This window comes from Lucilia sericata, unplaced genomic scaffold (assembly GCF_015586225.1).
Source record: "Lucilia sericata isolate MDLA Ls3-8-SP2 unplaced genomic scaffold, ASM1558622v1 Contig000030F_arrow, whole genome shotgun sequence".
In the NCBI taxonomy this organism is placed as follows: Eukaryota; Metazoa; Arthropoda; class Insecta; order Diptera; family Calliphoridae; genus Lucilia; species Lucilia sericata.
Window position 1 is genome coordinate 751,755 of NW_023994068.1, and position 17,007 is coordinate 768,761.

Genomic DNA, 17,007 nt, shown 5'->3' on the forward strand with positions numbered 1-17,007 from the left:
AATAATGGACCGATCGGAAAAAAAATTTCGCAATAATATTTCTGTGCACATGAGTAATACTTGTACCAAATTTTATATGGATGTCTTATGTTAGTAATGAGTTATGCGCGATTAAGTGATTTTCGGGAGGGGACCTTGTATGGGAGCTATGACCAATTATGGACCGATGGAAAAACAAATTTCACAGTAATACTTCTGTATGTGAGGGCAATACTTGTACCAAATTTTATATAGATAACTTGATTTAGAAATGAATTATTTGCGTTTAAGTTATTTTCGGGAGGAGACCTTGTATGGGAGCTATGTACAATTATGGACCGATCCAGAAAATTTTTTCTCTGAATGAATTATATTGACATAAGATTTTAATTTGTAAAATTTTGTAAAGATTTCGACATTGTGACGGAAGTTATTAACAAAAAACCCATTTTCCGGGAATATGTACTTTTGTATGGGAGGTATATGAAATTGTGGACCGATTCTGGCAATTTTCAGCAGGAGTCAAGCTCTTGTGTAGAAACGAATGTGTGCTGATTTTCATGGAATTATCTTTTATAGTTTTCGAGAAAATTACATGAGAATGTGTAAAAAAAGCTTATTTTTTCGAGGTTGTTTCAAATTTTGATTCATAACTTTTCCCGGTGTAAACCGATTTTGCTCATTTTCAATACCAAATTGCCTAGGACAATAATAAATATTTTGGGTGAATTTCGTTAATTTTTATTGCTTCGTGTTAACGTGAGAATGTTTTATACAGACAGACAGACAGACGGACGGACGGACGGACAGACGGACATAGCTAAATCGACTCAGAATTTCATAAGGTCCAAGAATATATATACTTTGTTGGGTCTCAGATGAATATTTCTTGGTGTTACACACGGAATGACAAAGTTATATATACCCTCTATCACCACTGATGGTGGTGGAGGGTATAAAAACAACATGGCGATGAACTGTCAAAACGAATTACGAATGTGTCGTAGAAACAGGTTAATTGGCTATTGTCATTCAGAGGCCGAATTAAGTAATTCAACTTCTCCGTGTGAACCTGGTATAAAATACATGTGTAAATACATACAGTGAATCAAGTTTTTTGTTACCTTTTAAGAGAATTTTGGTTTTTGTTCATAAATAAAATTCGATAAAACAGGTAACAAGTAAATTTATGTTTTCCAATTATAAATAGAGATTGTAGAGGTAGACAAATTCACGTATCTCTATTATAATTCACAATCTCTATTTATAATTGGAAAACATAAATTTACTTGTTAACTGTTTTATCGTATTTTATTTATGAACAAAAACCAAAATTCTCTTAAAAGAGAATTTTACATGAGAAAAAAAAAGAAAAAATATTTAAATACAAATTTTGGTGCATTTGTTGTTGCATTTTATTATTTTTCATCAGAATTTGCAGGTCAATAAAGTATTTTGCATTTTTAGAATTCAAGGTAATTTCGTTGGGTTGTTCAAATTATTTTTAATTACTTTTTGGAATTTATTGTTTTATTGTTAAAAGAACACGTGTTAAGTATTTTTCAATTGCAATTTGCAAAAATCATATACTCATTGTGTGAAACTGTGAAGTTATTTGCGTTAAAAATGTTTAAAGGGAAATAATGAGGCAATTCCAATATAAACATGTAAGACCAATATTTTTGTGCGTTACAAACATCAGCACAAACGTATAATACCCTCACCACTATGGTGGTGTAGGGTATAATAAGGAAAATAAACCAACGTTTTCAAAAAGGTAAAACATAATAATACTTACCATATAAACTGAGTGCATGACGTATTTGTTCTGCATCGTTTATGGTATCATCCAGTACCGTTTGATTTTGCAGATTTTTACGAAGTTTATCATATTGTTCTAAGTCTTTTAGCCATTTATTGTTGACATTGTCGTTATTTTCATTTAAAAAATTATGGAGAAGACAACATGTTTTAATGATCAGGTTGACATTTTGTATTTTATTGTCAATTCCTTTTCCTACTCGACGGAATCGAGCTTTTAAGTGACCAAAGGCATTTTCTACCACTCTTCGATGTTTTGAAAGAAGGTAATTAAATTTTTTTCTTCGAGAATCATTATTGGCATTAAAAGGGTATGGCTTCATTAGATTCTTAGAGAATCTAAAAGCTGAATCTCCAATAATATAAATTGGAATTTTAGTTCCACATATATCTTTGGAATACTGATCCAAAATGTCACTCTCTGAAATATGTTTTTTAAGTAATGATCTTTCATAAATTTGGGAGTCATTACATCTTCCTGGACTTCCTACATTTATGTAGAGAAATCGATATCTGAAAACATGCAAATTTTAAATTTGTTGAGATTTTAAATAATTTTCCTTGAAATGGTTACACCACCTATAGTCTACTAGAGCTAGTAAAACTGTTGAATACCATCCCTTGTAATTATAATAGTCCACAGCATCTTCAGAAGCTGGATGAACTTCAATGTGGCAGCCATCTGGGAAAAAAAAACTTTGTTATATTGTAAATTATAGTATACATTAGTTCGTTTGATACCAATTGCTCCTAAACATTGAGGTAGTCCCGTTATATCAAATCCGTTTACACAGTCCTCTATAGTTTCACGTGATAATGGAAAATAATTAAGATATTGCGGTTTTAATTGTTTATAAGTTTCTTGGCAAAACTCTATAACTATTTTCGAAACCATTGATTTTGAAATACCGAACAAATTTCCAATGCTTCTGTACTCGGCAGAAGAGCCTAAAGCATACAAAGCAACTGCCACTCTTTTTTAAATGGTATTGCTTTTCTGAAGTTTGTGTCCTTCTTTTTCATATTTCCTGAATATGTGCAAAGGTTGTCAAATGTTTGCCGCGACATACGGAAGTTATTCTTGAAACTTTCTGCATTAAAGTTAAGACAATCTTGCTCAAAAAATTGCGATGAACGATTCTTAAAATGTTATTTTAAATTTTAGTCTCTTATATTCAAAGATTTGTGTTACTACTTACAAATTTCCATAATCTTCGGCGTTTTACTTGTGCACGTTTGGCAAGAAGAATCAGGATATGTTTCTTTGTTTGAATTCTTCTTATCCTTCGCCGGCATATCATTCTTTGAGGTTGATATAGCTTAACGGTATTTGAAAAATAATTGCATACTCCAGCAATCATGTTACAACTTTCTAGCGCATAATTTAAAATAAATTCACTATTTATACCCGTTTTCTACATATTTTATTAAAATAGCACAAAAACTTATTTATTTTTAATTTTATAGATAAAACGTCAAATTTACTTCGAAAATTCGAACACCAAAAACAAGTCAGCTCAGTGGAAACACCTTGAAGAGGTTTACTCAAAACTAGTAGATTTCAAGCCAGTGGAAACATAGTATTATTTTGCATTGATAAAAAAACTACATTACGGAAACCCCATCTATTTGGGGAGTACTGTGTGAATTTTATTAAAAATTGTATAATATTGATTTTCAATCAATAATGCTAACACTAAGTACCATCCTAGCCACTCTAAGTATGGGGACATCACCGTATACCACTATAGAACTATCACATGCTAAAATCTTGATTTTATTCTTGATTTTGTGTTTGTGGAATTAGGTGATGATAACCACCTCTATCTGTAAATATCTAAATTTGGTATTTTTCCTGTACCACACGACAGTTCACTCTATATTGGTTCCAAGTAACTTAAGGTCTGTCTGGTCTAAATTTAAATATAGTGTTCTTCCTAGTTCGAATATGGACTTTGGAGAAGATAAATAATGAGTTCAATGGTTTTCGTTGCATACAAGTCGCTTCCCTTTGGCAGTTAAAGATTTTGAAGGTTAAGCTTTTTTCTAATAATTCTTTGGGTCATTTCATCAATTACTTTATTTTATATTTTTTAATGATATTGATTAAACATCTCTCTCTAAAAATCTAAACTAATTTTTATACCCTTCACCTTCGTAAGAAGGGTATATATTTTTCGTTCTACAAAAGGTACTTTTTGAATTTTCTATAATATTGAACCTAGAAACATGAAATTAAGTATGTAGAGCCCGGATTAGGCCAGAACACATAAAAGGGGACTTTTTTGTACTTTTTCGTTCTACAAAAGGTACTTTTTTAATTTTCTATAATATTGAACCTAAAGACATGAAATTTAGTATTAATTGTCTTGACTAGGTAAGAACTTATACAAAGGGGCTTTTTGGTACTTTTCGTTCTACAAAAGGTACTTTTTGAATTTTCTATAATATTGAACCTAGAAACATGAAATTAAGTATGTAGAGCCCGGATTAGGCCAGAACACGTAAAAGTAGACTTTTTTGTACTTTTTCGTTCTACAAAAGGTACTTTTTGAATTTTCTATAATATTGAACCTAGAAACATGAAGTTAAGTATGTAGAGCCTGGATTAAGTGGGAACTCATAATAGGGGACTTTTTGGTACTTTTTCGTTCTTCAAAAGGTACTTTTTGAAATTTCTATAATATTGAACTTAGAAGCATGAAGTTAATTATGTGGAGCCTGGATTAAGGGGGAACCCATAATAGGGGACTTTTTGGTACTTTTTCGTTCTTCAAAAGGTACTTTTTGAAATTTCTATAATATTGAACCTAGAAACATGAACCTGGTACCTTACCGTTTTACAATTGGTATTTTTTGAATTTTTGCAACATTATGGTGATTCGGCACAGCCGAATATAGAACTCTTACATGTTTATATTGGAATTGCCTCATTATTTCCCTTTAAACATTTTTAACGCAAATAACTTCACAGTTTCACACAATGCACCAAAATTTGTATTTAAATATTTTTTCTTTTTTTTTCTCATGTAAAATTCTCTTTTAAGAGAATTTTGGTTTTTGTTCATAAATAAAATTCGATAAAACAGGTAACAAGTAAATTTATGTTTTCCAATTATAAATAGAGATTGTAGAGGTAGACAAATTCACGTATCTCTATTATAATTCACAATCTCTATTTATAATTGGAAAACATAAATTTACTTGTTACCTGTTTTATCGAATTTTATTTATGAACAAAAACCAAAATTCTCTTAAAAGAGAATTTTACATGAGAAAAAAAAAGAAAAAATATTTAAATACAAATTTTGGTGCATTTGTTGTTGCATTTTATTATTTTTCATCAGAATTTGCAGGTCAATAAAGTATTTTGCATTTTTAGAGTTCAAGGTAACTTCGTTGGGTTGTTCAAATTATTTTTAATTACTTTTTGGAATTTATTGTTTTATTGTTAAAAGAACACGTGTTAAGTAATTTTCAATTGCAATTTGCAAATATCATATACTCATTGTGTGTAACTGTGAAGTTATTTGCGTTAAAAATGTTTAAAGGGAAATAATGAGGCAATTCCAATATAAACATGTAAGAGTTCTATATTCGGCTGTGCCGAATCACCATGATGTTGCAAAAAATCAAAAAATACCAATTGTAAAACGGTAAGGTACCAGGTTCATGTTTCTAGGTTCAATATTATAGAAATTTCAAAAAGTACCTTTTGAAGAACGAAAAAGTACCAAAAAGTCCCCTATTATGGGTTCCCCCTTAATCCAGGCTCCACATAATTAACTTCATGCTTCTAAGTTCAATATTATAGAAATTTCAAAAAGTACCTTTTGAAGAACGAAAAAGTACCAAAAAGTCCCCTATTATGAGTTCCCACTTAATCCAGGCTCTACATACTTAACTTCATGTTTCTAGGTTCAATATTATAGAAAATTCAAAAAGTACCTTTTGTAGAACGAAAAAGTACAAAAAAGTCTACTTTTACGTGTTCTGGCCTAATCCGGGCTCTACATACTTAATTTCATGTTTCTAGGTTCAATATTATAGAAAATTCAAAAAGTACCTTTTGTAGAACGAAAAGTACCAAAAAGCCCCTTTGTATAAGTTCTTACCTAGTCAAGACAATTAATACTAAATTTCATGTCTTTAGGTTCAATATTATAGAAAATTAAAAAAGTACCTTTTGTAGAACGAAAAAGTACAAAAAAGTCCCCTTTTATGTGTTCTGGCCTAATCCGGGCTCTACATACTTAATTTCATGTTTCTAGGTTCAATATTATAGAAAATTCAAAAAGTACCTTTTGTAGAACGAAAAATATATACCCTTCTTACGAAGGTGAAGGGTATAAAAATTAGTTTAGATTTTTAGAGAGAGATGTTTAATCAATATCATTAAAAAATATAAAATAAAGTAATTGATGAAATGACCCAAAGAATTATTAGAAAAAAGCTTAACCTTCAAAATCTTTAACTGCCAAAGGGAAGCGACTTGTATGCAACGAAAACCATTGAACTCATTATTTATCTTCTCCAAAGTCCATATTCGAACTAGGAAGAACACTATATTTAAATTTAGACCAGACAGACCTTAAGTTACTTGGAACCAATATAGAGTGAACTGTCGTGTGGTACAGGAAAAATACCAAATTTAGATATTTACAGATAGAGGTGGTTATCATCACCTAATTCCACAAACACAAAATCAAGAATAAAATCAAGATTTTAGCATGTGATAGTTCTATAGTGGTATACGGTGATGTCCCCATACTTAGAGTGGCTAGGATGGTACTTAGTGTTAGCATTATTGATTGAAAATCAATATTATACAATTTTTAATAAAATTCACACAGTACTCCCCAAATAGATGGGGTTTCCGTAATGTAGTTTTTTTATCAATGCAAAATAATACTATGTTTCCGCTGGCTTGAAATCTACTAGTTTTGAGTAAACCTCTTCAAGGTGTTTCCACTGAGCTGACTTGTTTTTGGTGTTCGAATTTTCGAAGTAAATTTGACGTTTTATCTATAAAATTAAAAATAAATAAGTTTTTGTGCTATTTTAATAAAATATGTAGAAAACGGGTATAAATAGTGAATTTATTTTAAATTATGCGCTAGAAAATTGTAACATGATTGCTGGAGTATGCAATTATTTTTCAAATACCGTTAAGTTATATCAACCTCAAAGAATGATATGCCGGCGAAGGATAAGAAGAATTCAAACAAAGAAACATATCCTGATTCTTCTTGCCAAACGTGCACAAGTAAAACGCCGAAGATTATGGAAATTTGTAAGTAGTAACACAAATCTTTGAAATAAGAGACTAAAATTTAAAATAACATTTTAAGAATCGTTCATCGCAATTTTTTGAGCAAGATTGTCTTAACTTTAATGCAGAAAGTTTCAAGAATAACTTGTCCACCACCTGGGAATATTATATTCCCCGCGGACCAAAAAACTGGAAAAAAAAAACAAATATGGAAAATAAAAATAAAAAGATAAAAGTTACGGTGCAGGGCCTAAATAACCCAGTACCGGCGGCAAGTGTTGATCTACTCGCGAGTCACGTGTCGTCGTCATCCTGCAATCGTGAGCAGAATACTACTACGGAGGTGGGTACCTTGGCCTCCGTGGCGGACAATGCGTCAAGTGTACAGCATGCCGCTGGCAAAAATATAGGGGTGAAAGAGAAGGATGTACTCGGAGAGAGCTTTAAGCTACCTCAGTCTTTAAATATAGGTGAGGGTTCCGACTCTGAATCCTCAGATGATAATAATAATAATACCATTATAGCAAATCCCAAAAAGGATGAAGTAGAGCAAATGGTGAAAGAGGTGAGTGATAGCATAGCTAAACTACCTATTACTAAGAAAAGACTTTCTGGAGCACAGAGGAGGATGTTGAAGAAGATACTTCAGGAAATCATAGTTAGTCAATCCCACGACACTCCAAAGGAAAAATCGGACTCTCTCACAAGATCTGAGGCAAAAAGGATCAGGTCTCCCGAGGAGTTGACAACTGAGAATAAACCTAAGAAGAAAAAGAGCTCCCCGTCTTCTAATACACAGTCGAAGCCAAGCCATACTTCACTCAAAGGAATCTCAAGTGAGAATCCTGCGAGTAAGGGTGACAACGCCAAGCCAGTTATTCCGAAGACGAACACGTCGGCGAAATCAACCTCGAAGGTAAGGGAATCTCAAAAGAAGCCCCGAAAAACGAGGAAGGAGAAGCTAGACGGAGGAAAAGGAAAAGAGCCGCCATCTTACGCCACAGTTGCCAGAAGTAGGCACCGGGACGATCTCTGCTATGCAGTTTACGATGCCGGTAATCCGACAGGCAAAATTCCAATAGACCAACAGAGTAAAATAGAAGACCTGGTCAACAATAAGATAGTGGACCATGCAATCGCTTCGAAGGGCAAACAACCAATAGAGAGCGAGAGCTGCGAGTTCAGCATGGGCGTGATGTTGATGAGGTTGGCATCTCACCAATGTGTTAGCACCCTAAAGAACTTGGTGGAAAGTATCCCTCCTCCCTGGGACGGCGCTAGGCTGGGACTGGCAAAGAAGAGCGAGCTTCCGGTGCTCCTAAAGTCCACTGTCTACATAAAAGGATGGGGCAGTAAACTGGCTAATGAACGTATACTGGAAATTCTTGGAGGTCAAAATGCTGAGCTGGCCGTGGAAAAATGGGATGTCTTTTACAGGAAAGAAGAACCTGAGGGAACTTTATTTGTAATAGGTATCGACCAGAAATCCATGGCTAGTCTTGCCAAGAATAAAGGTAGAGCTTACTTCGCCTCTAAATCTGTCATATTCAAAATTGGGAAGGTGCCGATTGGAAGGGCTGTTACAACAAGCCTCGAAAAGGATACTAAAAAACCTAAGACCACAGCATCAGTATCCACTACTGATAACGTTGAGGAGTCAAATCCTAAAATCGAGGAATTTACCATTAACTCGCCAGAAGAAAGTGTAGTTGCCCTTTCCAAAATTGGGAAGGCGCCGATTGAAAGGGCTGTCAAAACCGGCCCCGACAAGGACACTAAAACACCTAAGACAGTACCCAAAGCATCATTAGCAAGTACTAGCAATGTTGAGGAGTCAAATCCTAAAAGCGAGGAGGAAATCACTCACCCGCCAGAAGACAGAACAGCAATGCTCTCCAGAATTGGGAATGTGTCTATTAAAAATATTGCTATTCCTATGCCTGATAAGGACACCTCAGTGCCATCAACAGTACTCACTGCATTAATAGCCACTTCAGGCTATCCGGAGGAGTCAAATCCAAAGAGCGAGGAGGTGACCACCAACTCGCTGGAAGACAGTTGAATGGATGACCATGATTGAGGTTATCCAAATAAACCTCCATCGGAGCGAGACAGCTACCAACGCTCTGATGGCTAAAATCAACACAGGTAAAATACATATAGCTTTAATCCAGGAACCTTGGACGATTCGCAACAAGGTTTCTGGATTAAATCACGTAAATTTCCAACTTTTCTATGCTGATACAGGATCTCGCCCGAGAACATGTATCTTATGTCACAAGAACTTATGTTTTCTCCTCTCAACAGGATTATCAACATCGGATGCAACGGTGCTGAAGCAAGGTCGTGGCAACATATTCCTTGCATCTATTTACCTGCCTTTCGATTCTCCGACACTACCACCAACGTCGGATCTGATGAAACTGGTTGAAGAGGCACAAAGGAAAAATAAGAAAATTGTAATAGGTTGTGATGCCAACTCGCATCATGTAGCTTGGGGTAGTACAAACACCAATCGCAGGGGACAAGCCCTCATGGATTTCTTTAATACTAAAGACTTGATAACATTGAACTTAGGTAATAAAGCTACCTTCGTCAATAGAATCAGAGAAGAAGTATTAGATATAACTATATGTTCAGAAGAGCTTATAAACGAAATTCAGGATTGGAGAGTTTCGGACGAGCACTCCTTTTCTGATCATCGGTACATAAGATTCAAAATACTAAGGCCACCACCAAAGCCGATAAAGTTTCGGAATAAGTCTAAAACTAATTGGACAATGTTCGGGACCTTACTAAAGAACCGTTTAGGTCAGGACACTTTTCAATGTCGAAATAAAGAGGATATAGATGCCAAAGTGGAAACGTTCACAAGTGCCCTGGTTGAATCGTTCGAGGACAGCTGCCCTCTGCGAGAGCGGAGATCTGCCCAGGAAAAACCCTGGGTAACTGGGGAGATCCGGAACCTTGGGAAGACTCTTCGCAAACTATTTAATCGGGCACGGCGTAAAAAGACCGCAGTATACTGGGATGAGTATCGTAATAAACTTGGTGAATATAAGAAAATCGTTCGAAAAGCCAAACGAGACTCCTGGAAACTTTTCTGTGAACAGGTAGATAGCGTAAATGACGTATCGAAGATAAAAAAATTCCTATCCAAAACTCATGTCCAACCGGAATCTATGATCGATGACACGGGCAGGAGGCTTGAGGATATGGAGGAGACAATGAAACTCCTAATGGATTCTCATTTCCCACCCGGTATATCGAATAACATAGATGAACCGATATTGGAGGAAGGGGAGGGTAACACGGAAATAGTAATTACAACTGACATGGTGAAAGGGGCAATCAAGAGCTTTGCTCCCTATAAAGCTGCAGGGCCGGATGGAATTTTCCCGGCACTTTTGCAGATGGAGGCGGGACTGGTTTCCGTACATCTGTCACAGATATTCACGGCATGCTTAAAATTGGCATATACCCCAGTTAAATGGCAGGATGCAAGGGTAATATTTATACCCAAACCAGGGAAACCTAGCTATGCGACACCTAAGTCCTATCGACCAATAAGTCTTACGTCCTTCCTACTTAAAACCTTGGAACGGATAGTCGATAGCATGGTTAAAAGCAGCATACCATACAATGACCTTAAATATAAGCAGCATGCTTATGTAAAGGGACGATCGGTGGAAACCGCTTTAAATGAAGTTGTCCACTACATAGGTGAATCTTTCGATAGCAAACTGTATACACTGGCAGTATGCATTGACATCGAAGGCGCTTTCAATAACGTGCACACTGATACCCTTATCCAATCCCTAGACCAGTTTTATGTTGACCGGGTGCTCCGTAACTGGATCAACTACATGCTAAGGAACAGATGGATAAGCTGCGAGATGTACGATATAACTATCAGGAAAAAGGTATTTCGCGGTATACCACAGGGTGGCATTTTGTCACCTTTACTCTGGGTCACCACGATTAATAGCCTCCTAAGGACCCTAACCGAGAAAGGACTTAGACCTGTCTGCTATGCAGACGATGTCGTAATACTTTTAAAGGGAAAGGATCCAAATTACTTGTGTAGAAGAGCTGAGGAGGCTCTGAATACGGCCTTGAGCTGGGCTCAACCGAGAGGCCTCAATGTTAACCCGGCGAAGACGGAAATCTGTCTTTTCACAAGAAAGACAAAAATTTCTACATATACTGAACCTTGCTTCTTGGGCAAGAAGATACCGGTGACAGACAAAGTTAAGTATTTAGGTGTAATACTTGACCGGAAATTAAAATGGAGACACCACATAGAGGATAGGATCAACAAGGCACATCGGTGCTGGGCGATATGTAGGAGAACCATAGGCATGAAATGGGGTCTTAGTCCTACTATGACAAATTGGCTTTATAAAAGTGTAATTAGACCAATTCTAGCTTATGCTTCAATAATCTGGTGGACTGCTTTGGACAAAAAGTGTAATATCAAACTACTACAGGGAGTTCAGCGTACATGCTGCTTGGGTATAAGTGGTGCCATGTGTACTACTTCAACCAAGGCTCTGGAAACGTTGCTAGATATTCCACCCATTGAAACATATATAAGATATGAGGCGGCGCTTACAGCCGAACGGCTCTTTACTTTAGGTGAACTGGCCAAAAACGGTTATAGGACACGTCATCAATGTATACTGGACACATTGGAAGGTTATACACATTCATCGGACGTGCCTGATCGCATACCAGACACTGAATATGTCGGAAACTTTGAAACGCTAATCCCAGATAGAATGTCTTGGTCAAGCGGAACATTAGAGCAAATACCAGTAGGAATCCGTTGCTACACGGATGGCTCTAAATTAGGGGACAAAGTGGGTCTGGGGTTCTATATTGAAGACCCAGAAACAGAAATATACCACCGTTTACCTAATCATAACACAAGCTTCCAGGCAGAAGTACGAGCAATAACGGAATGTGTAAATTGGATTAGAATAAATATGGCGCCCACAGGGCTTAATATATTTACCGACAGCCAGAAGGCAATTTGTGCGATATCAGGTGATAGAATTAAATCTAAGACCGTATTGGATTGTAAGAAAGCTTTAACTGAATACTCTCCCAGAGGTAAGGTTCACATCATATGGGTACCAGGCCACTCGGGAGTAATCGGCAACGAAAGGGCGAATGTAATAGCTTTAAAGGGAAGGGAGCTCGATGTAGTTAACCTGACAAACGCAAAACCATTCGACGCAACAAAAGCTGAATTAAAAATATGGATGAGAGAATCCCATAAGGCCTCTTGGAATAATGAAACGGTGGGTAGAACCACAAAGATTCTATGGGGTGACCCTGATGAGAGCAAGACGAGAAATCTTCTCAAAATGAGCAAGTCTGAGGTTAGTATGATGGTACGTATTCTCAGTGGACACACAGGATTACGAGCACATCTATACAAAATTGGACGTGCGAATTCAGACGAATGTAGAGCATGTGGAGAGGACAGTGAAACTCTGGAGCACTTTCTTTGCCATTGTCAGGCATTCGTCGAAGTTAGATCCAAGTATCTTGGAAGTGATGTTATTCCGGAAATAACATTCTTAACCAACACCGATTGGAAGATTCTTAGGAATTACGTCCAGGAAACTGAGTTTCTGAACATTCAGTAAACAATTTTTTTTTTTTTTTTTTTTTTTTTTTTTTTTTTTTTTTTTTCTTGAATTGGAGCGCACAACAGGCCCGATAGTGGCCTAGGTGTATTTCTTCGGATTTGATGTAGTATACATCCTCCTATCAACCTAACCTAACCTAACCTTCAAGAATAACTTCCGTATGTCGCGGCAAACATTTGACAACCTTTGCACATATTCAGGAAATATGAAAAAGAAGGACACAAACTTCAGAAAAGCAATACCATTTAAAAAAAGAGTGGCAGTTGCTTTGTATGCTTTAGGCTCTTCTGCCGAGTACAGAAGCATTGGAAATTTGTTCGGTATTTCAAAATCAATGGTTTCGAAAATAGTTATAGAGTTTTGCCAAGAAACTTATAAACAATTAAAACCGCAATATCTTAATTATTTTCCATTATCACGTGAAACTATAGAGGACTGTGTAAACGGATTTGATATAACGGGACTACCTCAATGTTTAGGAGCAATTGGTATCAAACGAACTAATGTATACTATAATTTACAATATAACAAAGTTTTTTTTTCCCAGATGGCTGCCACATTGAAGTTCATCCAGCTTCTGAAGATGCTGTGGACTATTATGATTACAAGGGATGGTATTCAACAGTTTTACTAGCTCTAGTAGACTATAGGTGGTGTAACCATTTCAAGGAAAATTATTTAAAATCTCAACAAATTTAAAATTTGCATGTTTTCAGATATCGATTTCTCTACATAAATGTAGGAAGTCCAGGAAGATGTAATGACTCCCAAATTTATGAAAGATCATTACTTAAAAAACATATTTCAGAGAGTGACATTTTGGATCAGTATTCCAAAGATATATGTGGAACTAAAATTCCAATTTATATTATTGGAGATTCAGCTTTTAGATTCTCTAAGAATCTAATGAAGCCATACCCTTTTAATGCCAATAATGATTCTCGAAGAAAAAAATTTAATTACCTTCTTTCAAAACATCGAAGAGTGGTAGAAAATGCCTTTGGTCACTTAAAAGCTCGATTCCGTCGAGTAGGAAAAGGAATTGACAATAAAATACAAAATGTCAACCTGATCATTAAAACATGTTGTCTTCTCCATAATTTTTTAAATGAAAATAACGACAATGTCAACAATAAATGGCTAAAAGACTTAGAACAATATGATAAACTTCGTAAAAATCTGCAAAATCAAACGGTACTGGATGATACCATAAACGATGCAGAACAAATACGTCATGCACTCAGTTTATATGGTAAGTATTATTATGTTTTACCTTTTTGAAAACGTTGGTTTATTTTCCTTATTATACCCTACACCACCATAGTGGTGAGGGTATTATACGTTTGTGCTGATGTTTGTAACGCACAAAAATATTGGTCCTACCCACCTTAAAGTATACCGATCGACTCAGAATCACTTTCTGAGTCGATTAATCCATGACCGTCCGTCTGTCCGGCTGGCTGACTGTCCAGTTCTATATACGTTTTAAATTCAGAGAAATTTCCTATCATAAAAATATCACGGATTCAGAGAATTTTTTTATTATTTTTAAAAACAATTTATTTTTTATTTGATAAGTAATTTATTATAATATTTTTTAATTCTTCATTATCATTAGTTAACTTTTCTAACATATTTGTTTTTTGAACCTCCAAATTGTACATTTTTTCTTCCCATATTTTTTGATTTGCTTTTTCTTCCTCTTCTTCTTTTTCTAAATCCTCAATTTTCTTAAAAATTTTATTTAACATATCTTCTGGACGTCTTTTTTTACAGCACTACGAACAGTCTCAGATGTTAAGGGTGAATCATTATAAGAAGATGAAGACATCAATGGTGGTGAATAGTCAGAGCTAACACCTGAGGCGAATTCTTCAGTTAATATTTCAAAATTGGTGTACTCCTCAGATTCCATTCCTTCAAAACTTCTTGAGCTATCTGAAAATATAAATACATATATAAACATGGTAATTCATTAATAAATTAATAAATATGACAGAATAGATTCAGCAAGCCCGACCATATGATACCCTAATAATATGAGTATATTTAAATAAATTTTTGGAGGATGCTTCTATATAAAAACTATAATGAGGATCGTCCAACTTTATTAGGGTTTGCTAATCATATTATAAAACTTCCAAGTCGACGGGGAACCACCGGATGGACCTACAGCATTATTTTCCTTTCTGTTAAGTATTTAATAAATACAAAAGTATAGTCTATCAAGTCATACCGTTACTTTTCACCGATATACAGTATTTCATACAAATAGTGTAGCCTATTAAATAATGTGTCTATAGTCTAGTTTACAGTCTAGTCTATAGTCTAGTTTATAGTCTATAGTTCAGTCTATAGGCTAGTCTATAGTATAGTCTATAGTCTAGTGTGTAGTCTAGTCTAGTCTATAGTCTAGTCTATAGTCTAGTCTATAGTCTAGTCTATAGTCTAGTCTATAGTCTAGTCTATAGTCTAGTCTATAGTCTAGTCTATAGTCTAGTCTATAGTCTAGTCTATAGTCTAGTCTATAGTCTAGTCTATAGTCTAGTCTATAGTCTAGTCTATAGTCTAGTCTATAGTCTAGTCTATAGTCTAGTCTATGGTCTAGTCTATAGTCTAGTCTATAGTCTAGTCTATAGTCTAGTCTAAAGTCTAGTCTATAGTCTAGTCTATAGTCTAGTCTATAGTCTAGTCTATAGTCTAGTCTATAGTCTAGTCTATAGTCTAGTCTATAGTCTAGTCTATAGTCTAGTCTATGGTCTAGTCTATAGTCTAGTCTATAGTCAAGTCTATGGTCTAGTCTATAGTCTAGTCTAAAGTCAAGTCTATGGTCTAGTCTAGAGTCTAGTCTATAGTCTAGTCTATAGTCTAGTCTATAGTCTAGTCTATAGTCTAGTCTATAGCCTAGTCTATAGTCTAGTCTATAGTCTAGTCTATAGTCTAGTCTATAGTCTAGTCTATAGTCTAGTCTGTAGTCTAGTCTATAGTCTAGTCTATAGTCTAGTCTATAGTCTAGTCTATAGTCTAGTCTATAGTCTAGTCTATAGTCTAGTCTATAGTCTAGTCTATAGTCTAGTCTATAGTCTAGTCTATAGTCTAGTCTATAGTCTAGTCTATAGTCTAGTCTATAGTCTAGTCTATAGTCTAGTCTATAGTCTAGTCTATAGTTTAGTCTATAGTCTAGTCTATAGTCTAGTCTATAGTCAAGTCTATAGTCTAGTCTGTAGTCTAGTCTATAGTCTAGTCTATAGTCTAGTCTATAGTCTAGTTTATAGTCTAGTTTATAGTCTGGTCTATAGTCTGGTCCATAGTCTAGTTTAAAGTATCACTGATAGAGATATGAATTTACGGCGTGTATTGCGGTGTAGAGTGTACAAATTTAAAATTTGTATGAAACAAACCTGTATCTATTTGTTAAATTATGAATTTTGGTTTTAATTTCTTCCGGTGTGACTTGTATTCCTCCTAATGACACCAGTTCTAGACGCATCTCCTCAAAAATATGGGAATTTTTCCTAGCGCCTCTCAACATATCAATTTTTGCTGCCCATATTTCGCACAGTAGCGACTCTTCTTTTAAAGACCATATTTTCTTCTTTTTTATATCTTTTTTCGTTTTTGGCATTGTATTTTATTTTAAAAAATAACGTGCCAAAATATTTTTATTTCGAAATTAAATGTAATTTTTTCGATAAAAACATTCACTTTGAGTGGTATCCAAAAGTTGTATTTGTTTATCCGAGACACAAAGCAGTGTTGCATAAGCAAATCTTGTTCGAAAAAATACATTGTCGCAATATAAAAAAAATACCTATTACAAAAATAAATATTTTAATAATGCGCGAGAGATTTGCCGTACATATGATGTTGCTCATGTGCAGGTTCGATTACTACTGTCTTTAAAATTAAAAAATAATGTTTATGGACCACAAAGAATTTACAAATTATAAATATCAAGTGGTCCGTTATCCAAAAACAAAAATATTCAACTATTGTTGGTACACACATTATACTTACTTATATTTAAATAAATAACAAATGCATGTACGTACACGACAGAAAGAAGAATGACAAAAATTTGCACTAACAATAATACACTCATTAACAGACGCAGTATTAATAACAACAACATTAAGGGTATTGGAAAGTACGAACGAAAAAACAAACAAGTAATTAAACAGTCGGTGACAAAAAATATGATCTCCTCCAACATTCTCCCCCCGTTGAAAGGTCTGCGTTTCAAGATACTATAAATTGGGTAAATGGGCCACCTTG

The 17,007-nt window shown here is 35.0% G+C and overlaps 1 protein-coding gene across 1 annotated transcript; it reads left to right on the plus strand.

The window, feature by feature from the left end:
- The first annotated feature begins 945 nt into the window (after positions 1 to 945).
- LOC119611091 (protein ANTAGONIST OF LIKE HETEROCHROMATIN PROTEIN 1-like) lies at positions 946 to 14,747 on the plus strand. Its single transcript, XM_037966555.1, has 4 exons — positions 946 to 1,069; positions 13,280 to 13,382; positions 13,449 to 13,984; positions 14,509 to 14,747. The coding sequence occupies exons 1-4, from the start codon at positions 946 to 948 to the stop codon at positions 14,547 to 14,549; spliced, it is 804 nt and encodes a 267-aa protein (XP_037822483.1). The 3' UTR covers positions 14,550 to 14,747.
- The last annotated feature ends 2,260 nt before the right edge of the window (positions 14,748 to 17,007 follow it).